Genomic DNA, 13,918 nt, shown 5'->3' with positions numbered 1-13,918 from the left:
AGTATTTCTGATGCCATTTGACTTGCTCAGTAATGGGTCACAGAATGCCTCCTAGGTCAGACATGGGTCATCTCTTAGCAGTTTGTATGATACAGAGTATTGTGACAGGGCTTTGAGTCAGTCCATGTAAGACATGTTGTTTAGGCCTTGTATCCCTTTAAGTAAGGTACCCCTGTGGGAGTTCCATGTGTCTGGACAGATACATGCCAAAGGGAGTATTATTATTCAATAACTAGCCTAATGAGGGCTGAGTAAAGGGGGACAATGACATCCCTAGATCTAGACACAATCCCTTTGTTTATATGCTGTGCAACGTAGAAAGACTTTCTTTACAACAGACATGTTGGTCAAAAATCTGGGCACTACTCCCTTAAGTTCCCAAATCCTGAACCAAATCTTAAGAGCATATTGTCAATGTGGTAGTTCCCTGGGGAAGATGACGTTGCAAATGATACAATAATGCATTTTTGGCAGTTAGTTTCAGACTCTGATTTAGACACCAGTTATTTATTTGAAACAAGCCTGCCTGCAGGATGGTTAAGTCACATTTGGCAATTCAATGACTGCTCCTAGCTTGAAGTTATGTGCAAACTTAGTTTGCCAGAGCCTTCTGGTATTTACTTTTACTTCAGAACAGTAAAAGCCAAACAGGAGAGGTCCCAACAGAGAACTCTGGGTGACTCCACTGGTGAATGGTGTCTCTGTGGAGGTAACCTCCCCTGTTCTGATTATTTGCATCTTATCTGTGAGCCAGTTTGTAATCCCAGCAGGTGACATAAGGGTTTATTCCCAGTTTATTTAAAGACAGTGTATGCCTGCTTGGCAGAGAATTGTTCTGAAAGGGCACAATAACATGGACTTCTCCAGAATGCAGGGCAGAACAAGGGGGGAACCGCCTGTCAAGGTAAATGCAAACCTATGCAAATGATTTTTGGAGTTGTGCTGGTTAGCTTCCTGGGTAAACATTGTAATTTAAGGAAACTGCAGGAAAATAGTCCAGGAGTTCAGGACACCATACCAGACCTGAATATCACTGGGGCATCCCCCTAGTGGGCAGATAAGGTGGAAAAGTAGCTGCTGCATTGTACTGAGTTTGTCAGGGAAGCAAACGGATTTCAACAAGGCTTGCACCAGCATCAGAACCATTTTCGAGTCACCAAGGCACCGAAAGACTACTTATGAGGCATCAGCAGACAGTAGCCAAGTTTGTCTGTTAGTGAGCTGGCCTCCCCTGGAATAAATCAAACATCACTGGCCACCCCAAAGTGGTTTAACAACACAGCCAATTCCCACACTTTTAAAGCTTCCTGTTTGCTGATGTACCAAATCACTATCATACTGTCAAACTAGATGGCACTCACACCTCTGGTAAGAGAGTCCTGGAAAGTTTGAAATGTAGGCTCATGCATTGCCCTGGATATACAGTCCAAGAGCTCCATCATGTCTCTCTTCATATAGTCCAGGTAAGTACACCTCAAGTCAATAACACCAGCATGAATTATGACAGTGTCATACTGGTACTTGTTCAAGGAGTTGAGTGCATGCGTGATCTGAAGAATCCTGGCACCAAACAACAATCACTCTTTCCTTGCTCTACCTCGTAAGAGGGGGTCTATATTAGAACGTTGAAGGCTTAGGTTGCCGAACATCTAAACGTCAACACCTAAATGTTGAACGCTCAAAACCACGACCAGCCAATTACGCAAATGTTTTTTATCCAAGAAAAAATTTGTTTGGCCAACAAAAAAAAACAAAAAAAAAAACAAACATACTTTAAAACCCTGATCAAGTGGGGGGGCTGTGGCCCCTACACCTCCCCTAACTAAATATACCAACTCCGAGATCGCTCTACACTGGGGAAAAGGGCAAATCCCCAATGACGGCCAAGCAAATTTTTTCCCTGGGAAAAAATTCACACAATTGACCAGCCGCGGTTTTGAGCAGTCGACAATGGAATAGAAACCCTGTAAGAGATATATCTGTAGATCTTGCAATGGCGTCGCTTAAGTTGCTGAGTGTGCTTTATGCCTGTGCTGTATTTTGGAGGTTTTTGAGGTTAATCTTTAGAACCTCATCATCATAGGATGGATTGTGTGCGTGCTGAGATGGCCTTGATGTGGTGTACTGCTGATGATTTTGGCATCTAAGTTGACTGTGTGAGAAAATGTTGTTTCCAAGGACATTATATATGTGCATTTCTAACATATTGTGTTATGCTGTTTAAGTAATAGATTATCAACAGCATAAAAGACAATCCTTATGCTGTCTCAAGATACCCAGCTCAAACAGGCTGGCTAGAGAAGTTGTGGGGGAAATGCTGTGCCATGATTCTGACAGGAATGATTCTAGAGGCAGGGGTGACTATAACTGCTTGGAGTACAGTTTGTTTAGGATAATATTTGAGTGGATTTGCTACAGAGTACTTAAAGTTAGATACAGAATAACTAACCTGGAAATCTTCTTCGGCCACCAGTAAACTTTTTATAGTAAAACCTCACTAATTTAATATTAAAATTAGTGCAAGCAATTTTGTTAAAGGTTTAGCCTGGTGAATAGTTTAAAGGGAGAGACTTTGCAAAATGGTATTGATGTGGTTATTGTCAACAACCAAAAAACAAGAGGGAGGGAATTATGCTGTCAAATTATCATAGGGGGCAGGAAAAGCAGATACACTAGATTTAAGAACACAATTCCACCAGGCTGCATGGGAGGGGAAACAATTTGGTCAGCACTTAGCTCTGAACTGATTAGCCTAGAAATGCTTTCATCCAAACACTAGTCCTGAACTACCAGACATACACTCAGTACAGAAAAATGAAACTGGAGTTTACTATCAACAGTTAGACTACTTAAATAGCAAAACGCAGTGCAATTATGTATTGGAATTACTACTATATGCTTAAAGACCTTAGCTAAAACAGATAGACAATTAAAATGAATTTAAATACAGCTCAAGAAACGACAAAAAAAAAACAAAACAAAAAAAAAAAAAAAACTTGTCTTTCATTCTGTATGTACCATCACCATTAAAGAAAAAAGTACAGGACACATGAATATGCTTCGCAAGGTGGTCTAGTGCGATTAGCTGTCTGGTGGTCCACCCCTTGCAACCCAACATTCCCTACTATAACACACAACCTTAAAAACACTCAATATTAAACTACAAATCAGCAGAACACTCATTCTCTGTACTAGCTCCAAAATATGAAAAGTACAACCTTCAAATATAAAATCTATACTCGTCTACCTGACCTTTTACCTCTATCTAAAAACAAAGAGGCAAACTGTAAATACTTCCCTAAACTGGGGTGCGGGTAACTAAAACCTAAGCATTTAAAAACATGCCGCCGCCACCACTAAATGTAGCTTAAAAAACAATTGTCCTCCAGCCACTTGTAAATTTACCCCTCCTCCATCTTTCTCTAGTCCTCTCCAATATTCAATCATAACCCTCTCTCAAAAAATATCTTTTACTTTCGGCCATTTCTCACTTCCTGTATACTATACCAAACCCCTTAGTAGACCCTTGAAATGCCTTCAAAACCTGCAATACCTCCTTTTTTTTCCCCTATTTTTAGCAGTACCCTACTCTAGCCTTTTGTCTTGCATATGCTACCTGTAATCTCACCTGTATTATATAATGGAACTATGCTTTATGCTTTTACTCAATATACTGTACACAGCTGGCAAATACTGCATACATGATATAAATAGTTATAATACATATCAGACTAGTATTTAACAATACAGTCAAGTCTACTGTATACAGCACATTTGCTTGCCTAAACGTTCTCTGTAAAGAATTACTGTCATTGCATGTTTAAGTACCGAGTGCTTTAACTTCTGTAACCCCTGGCTGAACTTGAAAATGGCCCATGTGGATCAGTGCTCTATCCCATTTAAATGAATTAAAAAAATTAAAATAATAATACAATAAATGGTTTTCAGGGCAATGAGGATTTGCATCCGTTTCCGACATCTGCTAAAACCAAGATGTGCTTAAGTTTCTTTTTTTTTTTTTTTTTTAAATCAAGGACCACCATACCACGGCTTTCAGAAGTCATGTTATCATCCCTGAGGGTGTCCACCAATGGAGGGATTATCCAGAAAAATTGTAGACAGAATGAAAGGCATGAAAGGCATTTGGCAAGGTCCTCTGCAGACAAAACATGAGGTCAGACAGCCATCCCACCTCTGATGTATCATTTCAAGGAATTCCCCAAACTTGGGGTCTTCTCAGCAGGGGGTGCTAAGCAGTCCGCATCTTCCTCATCAAAATCAGCTGCAAGTAACACCTTACATTTGGCCTTCCTCAGAACTTTTGTTGATGGTAACCCTAAAGAAAATAAGATGCATATTTAAGAGCGGACGTTCTGCTTGGAGGGATAAACAAAGCTTCAGGATTCTCTGGCCTGATGTGAGCCAAGTGTAATCTTCCCTAGTGTCAAATCGGATGTCAATAAAGTAAGGTAGAGCATCAGGAAGAACCAGTACAATGTGAATTGCTGGGCTCAGTACTGAGCTTGAAATTAAGGCTCTTAGTGCTGAACACTGCAGAGCCAGGCACATCTCAGCCAAAATCAATGGACCAAACACAGACAAGTGCACTAAAGTCCCAGACCCAAACATCACAGCCAAGAACTTTGTCAGTGCCTGTATCAATAACATTGACTCTAAAGGAACAGCTGATGTCAGAAACACAGACACCAAGGCATACAATGTCTATAAAAGTATTACAGGCACATTACATATGGATTGCTAATTAAACAGTTCTCCTGCTTTCCACATTGGTAAGCCTGTACTCTGCTTGCCCTTATCTGATGACAAGACAGGGACTGGAGATTCAAGGGGAAACAAATTGAGTGAAAAAGTGTCTTGCTGTATGGTGTAGAGGGTTTTTAACTCTGACCCCCATAGCTATAGTTGGACAATTATTCAGCAATGCGCTGAAGGAGCCAGAAAAAAAAAAAGTGTGTGTGAGGAACTGTCCTAGGGACAGGAATTGATCAAGTCATGCTGGCAGGTTCTGCCACCCCCCCTCCATGGGGGTCCTCCAAGTTTCAAGATGGCCCTTAACTATACTCAGGCTGGGAACTACTTACTGCTATACCCTTTTTTTAGCCCTACTTTAAGGAGGACACCGATAGCATTCCTGGTGGTCCTATCCCTGCATTATAGGTAGCAGACAAAAGTAATACATCACTGTAGAGAATCCAATGTCCTCCTCTGATGTCTGACTCTCTGGCTTTGGCCACTGCTACTGTGGCTTGAACAACAGCAAACAAACTGAAACTGCCATCTCTTCCCCCAACTTCAGTAGAGCAGTCATAAATGGCACTCTCTCACCTCCCACCTCCTCCTTAGATATATTCAATGCTAGGTTGTCAGGATATTATTCTATGACTTACAGCCAACATAGCTGAATGACAGCCAGTCTCTAGCTCTTGCTTCTCCTCCTAGTAATTACTAAGGCTAAAAGATGCATTCAACACATTTTGGACACTCCACAGAAATAAGCTTAGAATTGCTAATATGGACTGCAGCAGGAAAAGTGGAAATACACAGCAAAAGTGTCACTAAAACTTTTAAAAATTGTTAAATCTTTAAAAATTCTGATTACACTTCAAGTGAACATTCTATCACTGATAAACAAGTTTCTACATTTTGATTTATTGCTTGTGAGACAGAATGCAAAAAAATGTTGGCAATACGCTTTTGTCATTTCATAGGTTCATAGGTAGGTACTAGGCTATTGGCCCTAGGGCCTATACAAGCCAAGCCAAAAAGGTACCCTGGCTTTCACCACCCAAGAAAATTATTTTCCTGTGCCCCTGTCAAGCAGAACCACAAACATGATCCCCGGGGTGAATTTTCTATTACCCATCCAATCATCAAGATTTTTCTTGAAGAGTGCTAATAAGGAGCTCTGTTTGACATAGATAGATAGTCTGTTCCAGAGTATGGGAAGTCTCTGGGACAGGAATCTATCCCTCCAGCATGTTCCGTTTATTGTGGTGACAAGGTTTAGGTCCCTAGGACATGTAGCTCGGAGGGATTGGGATTTCTTTAAGTGGAGCATGTCCAACAGCTCTGGTTTTGACATAGCTTTGTATGTTAGGCAGAGATCGCCTCTGAGTAGGCGATATGCGACGGAGTAAAGCTGGGGTTTTTTGAGACTGTCTGTGTAAGGCATCTGTTTGAGGCCAGTAATCCCCTTTGTGAGGTATTTTTGCGGCCTTTCCAGTTGTTGTAGATGTCTTGTGAGGTACATACCAAAAGGGGCATTGTACTCTATAATGGGTCTAATGAGTGATGAGTAGAGGGGAACAATTACCTCTTTTTTTCGGGATGAGAAACCTTTTGTGATGAGGTGTGCCACGTAGAAGGATTTCCTGACCACTGTGGCGATGTGATTGTCAAAGGAGAGAGAGACTACTGTCCACCTGTGTCCCAAGGTCTCTTTTCACACTTTCGGTGTTAAGTATACTACCGCCTATGTAGTAGTTCATGGGTACAGAGTTTTTACCAAAGGGGATGCCAATGCACTTTTTGATTGAGCTTGAGACCATGTCTTTGACACCAGGCATCTGTCTCAGTGAGGCCCTTTTGTAGGATGTCCACATCGTTAGGAGTTTTGATTATGGCTCCTAGTTTGCAGGCATCTGTGTTAGCCTGTACTTCAGAGAAGTAGGTACCAAACAGGAGAGGACCCAGGACTGAACCCTGTGGTACCCCACTTGTCACTGGTCTGAAGTCTGATTTGGAGTCTGCTACTTTCACAGTGTGGGTTCTGTCAGTAAGCCAGATGGCAACTCATCTTGTGACATAGGGATTTATACCTAGTTTAGTGAGTTTATCTATACTTCCAGAGTGGGGGGTGGTGTCGAACGCCTTGGCGAGATCTAGATAGGCTGTGTGAACCACCTTACCCTCATCTATGGCTTTGGTGACTACTTCAAAGAGGTCTATCAGGTTTAGGAGACATGATCTGCCTTTTACAAACCCAAACTGTGTGGGGTCCAGAGTTTGGAGATCTCCAATGTCTTTATTTAGGAGTTCCACGATGATACGTTCCATGGCCTTGCAAACAAGGCTCGTCAGTCTGTTGTGGCCCCCCTTTTGTGGAGTGGGATAACTGTCGCGGTGCACCATTCAATGGGCACAAAGGCTGAGGTGAGGCTATGATTAAACATGGTACTTAGGTGGGGTGCCAGTTCATTCTGTAGTTCATGTAGAAGGCAGCCTGGGATGTTGTCAGGTCCCATGGATGCTGTGTTCTTGGCTTTGGAGAGTGAGGTTTTTACCTGTGTAGCCGTGATTACAGGAACTTTACATTCTTCCGGTATAAAGATGGGCCCTTTAGGGAGTGAGAGGGGGGTAAAGTTAGCACTGAACCTATCTGCCAGGATGTTGGCAATATCAGTTGGTTCTGTATATTTAGTGTAATTGTGCTGTAACTCATAGCAGATCTGAGTTTTGCCACTGAGATTCTTGACACAGCTATATTATGCTTTGTGTCTGTCTTTAGAATCGGTGGCAATTTTGTTTTCATAACTAGCTTTGGAGGATTTTATGAGAGATCTGAGCTTCATACTGAGGCTGACCAGGGAGTTCCTCCAATTGTGGGATTTTACACTTTTTTGCAACAGTTTCTTTCTTCTGTTGTAGAGTTTGTTTATGGTAGAAGACCACCAGATTGGCTTCCTTTTTTGGGGGGATAGCACAATCCATGCACTCGTGTAAGTGCTTATAAAGTGCATTTGTGTAGGATTCAGCAGTCGTACCTCTATTGTCCATCTGCATGGGTGTCGTGAAGTTTACCACTTCTGTCTTAAGAAACGTGAAGTTGGCTTTGGAGAAATTCTTTACGGTTGTTTTCCTAATGGGGGGTGGGAGCAGGATGTGGATGTCTAAGGTGATTAGCTTGTGGTCGGATCTGACCAACGAGGAGCTGACCTCTGGTGTGGAACACCGGCCACCCATGTTGGTGATGACCAGGTCTAGGATATTGCTGCCCCTGGTGGGGGTGTGGATAAGCTGATCCAAGGCATTGGAATTGATGATTTCCAGAAAACATTGAGCAAAAGAGTTGGTACATGAGTAGTTTTCCCAGTTAATGGTAGGGTAGTTGAAATCACCCGTTATTAGAGTGTTGGGTTGTACCTTAATATTTTCCAGTGTAGCAAGAAAAGAGGAGTGGGAATCCTGGGGCATGGTGGCGGGGGGTCTGTAGCAAGCTACAATATGGAATGCGGTTTTGCCCAGAGTTAGTTGAACTTGGATAATCTCAGATGCATTATGCTGAGCAACTAGCTTGGAGGTGTGGATATCCTTAATGAATATGGACACGCCTCCACCTTTAGTGTTTCGGTCCGGGTTTGGTGGCCGAAAGGTGTGGTATGAATTATAGCCTGGTAATGCAGGGGTGCTCTCTGCAGCTTTGAACCAGGTCTCTGTCACTGCACAGATGTCAATGTTCTCCAATTTAAGGAATGCCTCGAGTGAGTGCATTTTGAGGTTTAGACTTCTAGCATGGAGTAGCATTACCCTCAGATTTTGCTTGCTTATACTGGTTACGGTGGCGAATTTGTCATTTGAACCTTGCCTAAAAAAGGCACTATAGGGGTGGCAAGAGCCTTTGCCAGTATCCGGAATCCCAAGGGCGACATGTGCAGGCCATCTCTGGCAAAGCAGCGTGGTCTGTCAATCATGTCATCCCAGGCAGACAGATACTGGATCCCCTTAGAATGACACCAGAAGCTTAGCCAATTGTTAAAGTCAATCATTTTGTCCTCGTACTGTGGTGTCATTCTGGATGACGGCAGGATGCTACTCAGGGTTAGGGTCATACCGGCCTAGGCTACAAGATCGGAGAGCTCCTACATCTCTCTTTTCATGTAGTCCAGGGAGGTACATCTCAGGTCATTCACACCAACATGGAGTCATATTTGTACTTGTTGTGGAGTGACCTGAGTGTGTGCATTATGTGGCGGATCCTAGCACCTGACAGGCAGCTGACAGCAACTTTTTACTTGTTTAGCCTGGTGAGTGGAACATCAGTGTACCTGACTATAGAGTCACCTATGACTAGAGTGTTGGGTACGTTATGCCTTATGGGCTGTAGTTGAGTGGCACACTGAGTATATGGGCTATGTGTCATTTGGGTTGTGTTAGAGGGGTGGAGGTTGCTTGCATTTCTGCTTTGGAGGTCTCTGTTGTTTAGGCAGTTTGTACTGAGAGCCTCTGCGAATGTAGGTGTGTGTTTTGTGCTTGTGTGTGTGTGTGTTTTGGTGGTGTAGGTTTTGAAGGACTATGTGATGAGTGTGGTGCGGTGCAAGTGTTTACCTTCTCCTCTTGACTGTCCAGGCCAGTCTTTGGTGAAGAGAGCTTTGCTTCCAGTTTGGCTATATACGTGCATCTCTCACAGGTCGTAGTGTTGGGTGGTAGGAGGAGAGGATTGTCTGTGTACATGAGGCAATTGCTGCATTGTCCCAAGATGCCCAGATTCATCAGGTAGACAGGAGAAAACACCGGCAGCTGACCTTTAGACATGCCTAATAGGCGTTTATTAAGTACTAAAAACTGTTTTCCTCTAGACAAGTGAGGAAAGTTGAGTGCTGTAGTAATTTGTAACTTATTTAGTGCTTTCAATGAGTTCTGAACAAGTGCTGAGCTCAAAGAAACAGATGAGTGCTAAAACTAAAAAGCTGGCTAGTTGCAAGAGAAATTTTGAAGAACAGACTTTATGGCGCCAGGAATAGTTTAACCCCAGTTAAGTGGGGGGGGGGGCTTAGGAGCTCACAAACAGCCCTGGACACAGCAAATCTGTATCTGGACAAGACCTGCCACCTGCCACAGGAAAGGGGGGGAAGTAACCTTAGAATTTTTTTTTATTCCGGTAAAGTGGAAATGGAGAAAGCTGGAACAGAAGTTAATTCAACGTTAAGAATCTGAGTGGGTTGGCCTTCACAAATGTTCTCTATTAGATTGAGTGAACTAATGACACAAGACTGGGAGGAGTGTCACAGATCAAATATACAGTATGGGCAGGCAACTGCAAAGCCACCAAGTATAAGAACACACAACACTAGGGAGGGTGGGTGAGAAAAATTACAGTTCCTAGCTGTAGCCACTAAATGAAAGTTTTAAATAGATCAAGGAGCAGACTCGAGAATGCTTTTAACTGTAAACAGACAATCAAAAATGCACAGAAAAGCTCGGATAGAGCACTCACAAACAGAAAATACAACTCTCAGTATGAAAAAGCAGTTTACAGTTAAGTAATGTTAAAACAGTATAAAACAGTACATAAATACAGTGAAACAATAAAAAAGCTTCATAACAGTGCAAAATGTAGTAGATCAACTGTATAGCACAATTATAAATGTTTCAAAAGTGCAGTTCAGTGAAATAAGTGTAAGAAATAACTTATCCTGTTCTTGGAATCTTAAGGAATTTCCACTTATGCAATGCAATCCAGAGCCTGAGCAATACAAGCAGAACCTTTATAAGACACGACAATTTCAAAATCAGCTTATAGTTTTTACTGCTGGTATATAACCAAAACAGAATTTTATATACAAAACACAAATGCAAAACAAGCAGTTATACCAATAATTAAAGAATATCAAGTTGCAACAACCCAACTATCTTTACTACCCATATCAACACAGCCTTCATTGTTAACAAAATAGTTACTTTGCAGTATGAAGTAGCTCACCTCTGTGTGGTGGAATAGCAGCATGATGGCCAGCCTTGTCCTCCTTGGGTTTCTCAACAGCTCCAAACATGTAGTCCAAAGCAGAATCATGATTATAGAAGGAAACTGGTACAAATGAGTGGCCCCTGGATGCACTTATTTTAGGCAAAGATAAAGACGAAACTACAGTATGAAAAAAAAAATGTCAAAGAACCAGCTTAACATCATTGTGACTCGAGCTCTTTGTACTGCAGCAATGTTTAAAACAGTTTCCTACTACTGCAATTAGTAGAATGCCCTCTACCAGAACAGTGCTAGAAATACAGCGTTACATGAATACAAACAGCACCAGTTTCTGTTGCTAGCCAATTTGCTCTCCTAGTTTACTCCTTTGCATACAGATTTTTTTTTAAGTTTACCTCTTTTATTAAATTATCTGTTCCTTCCACTTCACTATGTCCACTGTCTCCACTCCTGTTTACACATCCTTATTGTCACTCAGGATCACTGCCAAACCCGACCACTTTGTAGTGGTATACAAGTAATGCGGAATGTCAACTGTACTAGCATGTTATTTACTACATATCAAGCAATATAATTATAATCATAATTTTTGTGCAAGAGCATGCAAAAGTTTATTTACAAAACAAACTGTAGCTGGTAGTCAACTGACTGAAAACATTTAGAAAAAGATAAAAAAAACAAATTACCGAAACCAGTGCAGTTAACCGTTTATTGCAATCCAAAGTACTTGCAATTCAAACAACTAAGCGCTTTCGCCAGGTAATCCAAAGGCATCTTTAGAGTTGTTTAAACATTGTCTCCAAACAACTGTGTAGTTACAAACAGTATCTGTTACTATTTAACCTGTCTGGAGACAATGTTTAAACAACTCTGAAGATGCCTTTGGATTACTTGGCGAAAGCGCTTAGTTGTTTGAATTGCAAGTACTTTGGATTGCAATAAACGGTTAACTGCACTGGTTTCGGTAATTGTTTTTTAAAAGTTTATTTACAACTTTATGCAGGAATCTGCAAGTAATGCTGACTGCAAATATAACTGGTGCTTAGCATAGGTCACCAATTTGTTTAAAAAAATTGTTCTTTTGTTTTTCCCAGGGGGCTGATTAGATCACAAGACAGATGAAAAAAATCTACATGAAGCCAAAGACCAATTAATCTGGAAAGCAAAACTCTCAGCCATACCCTTTACTGAGGAAAGGCTGCAGCCCTAAATTACCTGAGGCAGCTACAGCTTTGAGATCTGACTGACCATATCAATGTCTACATTTTAAGAAAAAAATATATTTAGTTCAACTCCATTATGCATAAGGGTTCAGTGCAGGTCTACGTAACTATATGATAGCTTTCTCTTATATCATAATATCTTTACTAATCAAACCAGACAAGCATTTTTAATATTAGGCTTTGCATTTGCTTGATTTTATGATAGTTGGCAACTTCAGTCGCATAATTACTGTTTAAAAAATACAATGATTAATTCTTTACTATTAAAGTTCAGTTTCCATGGTACCTTCCTGCTCTACATAAGATTCATTCAAATTATGTGCAAAATATTGTTACAGACGCTAACCAGTGAGCTTGTCTTTCTGGATATAACTGAAGCACCCCAATGCAAACTCTGTAAGGCTTCAATAATGAGGATGATCTTATAACCTGAGCAGCTTATCGGAGTACAAGTTATAACCGCTCTAGTGTTTGATGACCATAAACTTAGAGTGGTTACGGACTCTGATTACTATGCATTTACTTTTTTTTTTTTTTTATGTACTTCATTTAAAGTAAGGCTTATTTAATTTCAGCAATGCAGCTACTTAAACAGTATTACCAATGTTTACAGTTCATTTTGCTTTTTTACATTTTTCTTCTTAATGGCTTCCTAGGCTATAACTTTACCAATTCAAGTTTAATGACAAAATCCTGAAGCTTTGGTTGTTTCCTTACTTCTGACATCTATTATTGCTTGAACTCAACTTGTATCTTTTTTATGCATCTTTATTCTTTACCGCCTTTATTGCTAACTAGAATACAACTGTTAATTTTTACTTGGCTTACCCTTGTTATATTTACTAGACTGTAATTTTCCCAAGTTTATAGTCGACAAACTTAGTGCAACATGACAAGCACACCCACACAACACATTGTAGTCCTGCTGCTTGGCTGCCACATTTCTACTGAACTAGCCTGCACATTCTCTGTTTTACACTACTACACACCTAGCACACATTTGTAATCCTCTGCTGCTGCCCCAAACCAATCCCCATGGAGGACGATATACTACTGCTAAAGCTTCTCCAATGCAACAGAATGAACAACCTATCTCCATAAGAGAATTTTAATTACAGCAGAAACTTTTTGTATGCATCTTCATTACCGGCAAAGGTCTGGCACAACCATAAACAATCCTGTAACAAACCATCTTTGAAACGTAGCCCCTAGCTAACAAGAATGCTCTTATCTGTGGGTAACAAACCCCAGTCTGGGTCCAAGGACTACTTACACGGCTAAAACAAGTTCCATCTATTCCCAATGGCTCAGCCTGGGTAATTTTGCAGACCTGAAATTGATGCATATTAATGCTATAGGAGAACATGTAACAAAACAAAGCAAGGTGCAAGTCTCGGTTATCTTATACGCCCCTGACATTTTCTGTATTTCAGAATGTTGCTGAAGCCCCATATTAAAGACGGTAAGAGGATTACACTACCTTTAAACAAACTAAAGTAAAAAAAAGGGGCAAAGGTGGATCTCCTGGTGAGGAATATTTTGTACATGACTCTTCAACTAGTCTGTCACCTTTTTCCACAGAAAAGGGATGCTATTGTTATTGATACGCCTAAAGCCCACAGACTTAAGAATTATAATGTTCTATAACCCAAGGTCAAATTCAGTGCAGCCTACCCTTGCCTATTTTCTGAAAGCTAACTAAATGAAACAAGAGTAACAATGACAACATATTCTTCTGAACAAGTGTCCATTTTTTTTTTCACTGAAAGACAATGCTATCCTGATTGCTTTGGCATGTTATATTGCTTTATTTTGCAGAACAGAAGCCAGCAATATTTCCATTGCCCTTCAAGGAAAAATAATAATAAAAAAAGAAAAGACAGGTAAGCTGCTTCCTGACCAGTGCAAACTGTAAGGAGGAAGCAGACAAGTTCTGTCATTCTGCAAGACTGGAAGGAAACAGCATACAGCT

At 40.9% G+C, this 13,918-nt stretch overlaps 1 protein-coding gene across 2 annotated transcripts in view; it reads right to left on the bottom strand.

The window, feature by feature from the left end:
- ERAL1 (Era like 12S mitochondrial rRNA chaperone 1) overlaps positions 1-13,918 on the bottom strand; it is a 609,521-nt gene that overhangs the window by 593,823 nt on the left and 1,780 nt on the right. For both annotated transcript variants that reach the window (XM_044054425.1, XM_044054426.1), the window contains exon 2: positions 10,721-10,882. In XM_044054425.1, the coding sequence (XP_043910360.1) occupies positions 10,721-10,882 (162 nt within the window). The remainder of the gene's footprint in view (positions 1-10,720; positions 10,883-13,918) is intronic.

The sequence above is a fragment of the Protopterus annectens genome, chromosome 13.part0 (genome assembly GCF_019279795.1).
Source record: "Protopterus annectens isolate FY-2018-M chromosome 13.part0, PAN1.0, whole genome shotgun sequence".
NCBI lineage: Eukaryota > Metazoa > Chordata > Ceratodontiformes > Protopteridae > Protopterus > Protopterus annectens.
The sequence above is the reverse complement of the archived record's forward strand: the minus strand, read 5'-3'. Positions and strand labels throughout refer to the sequence as shown.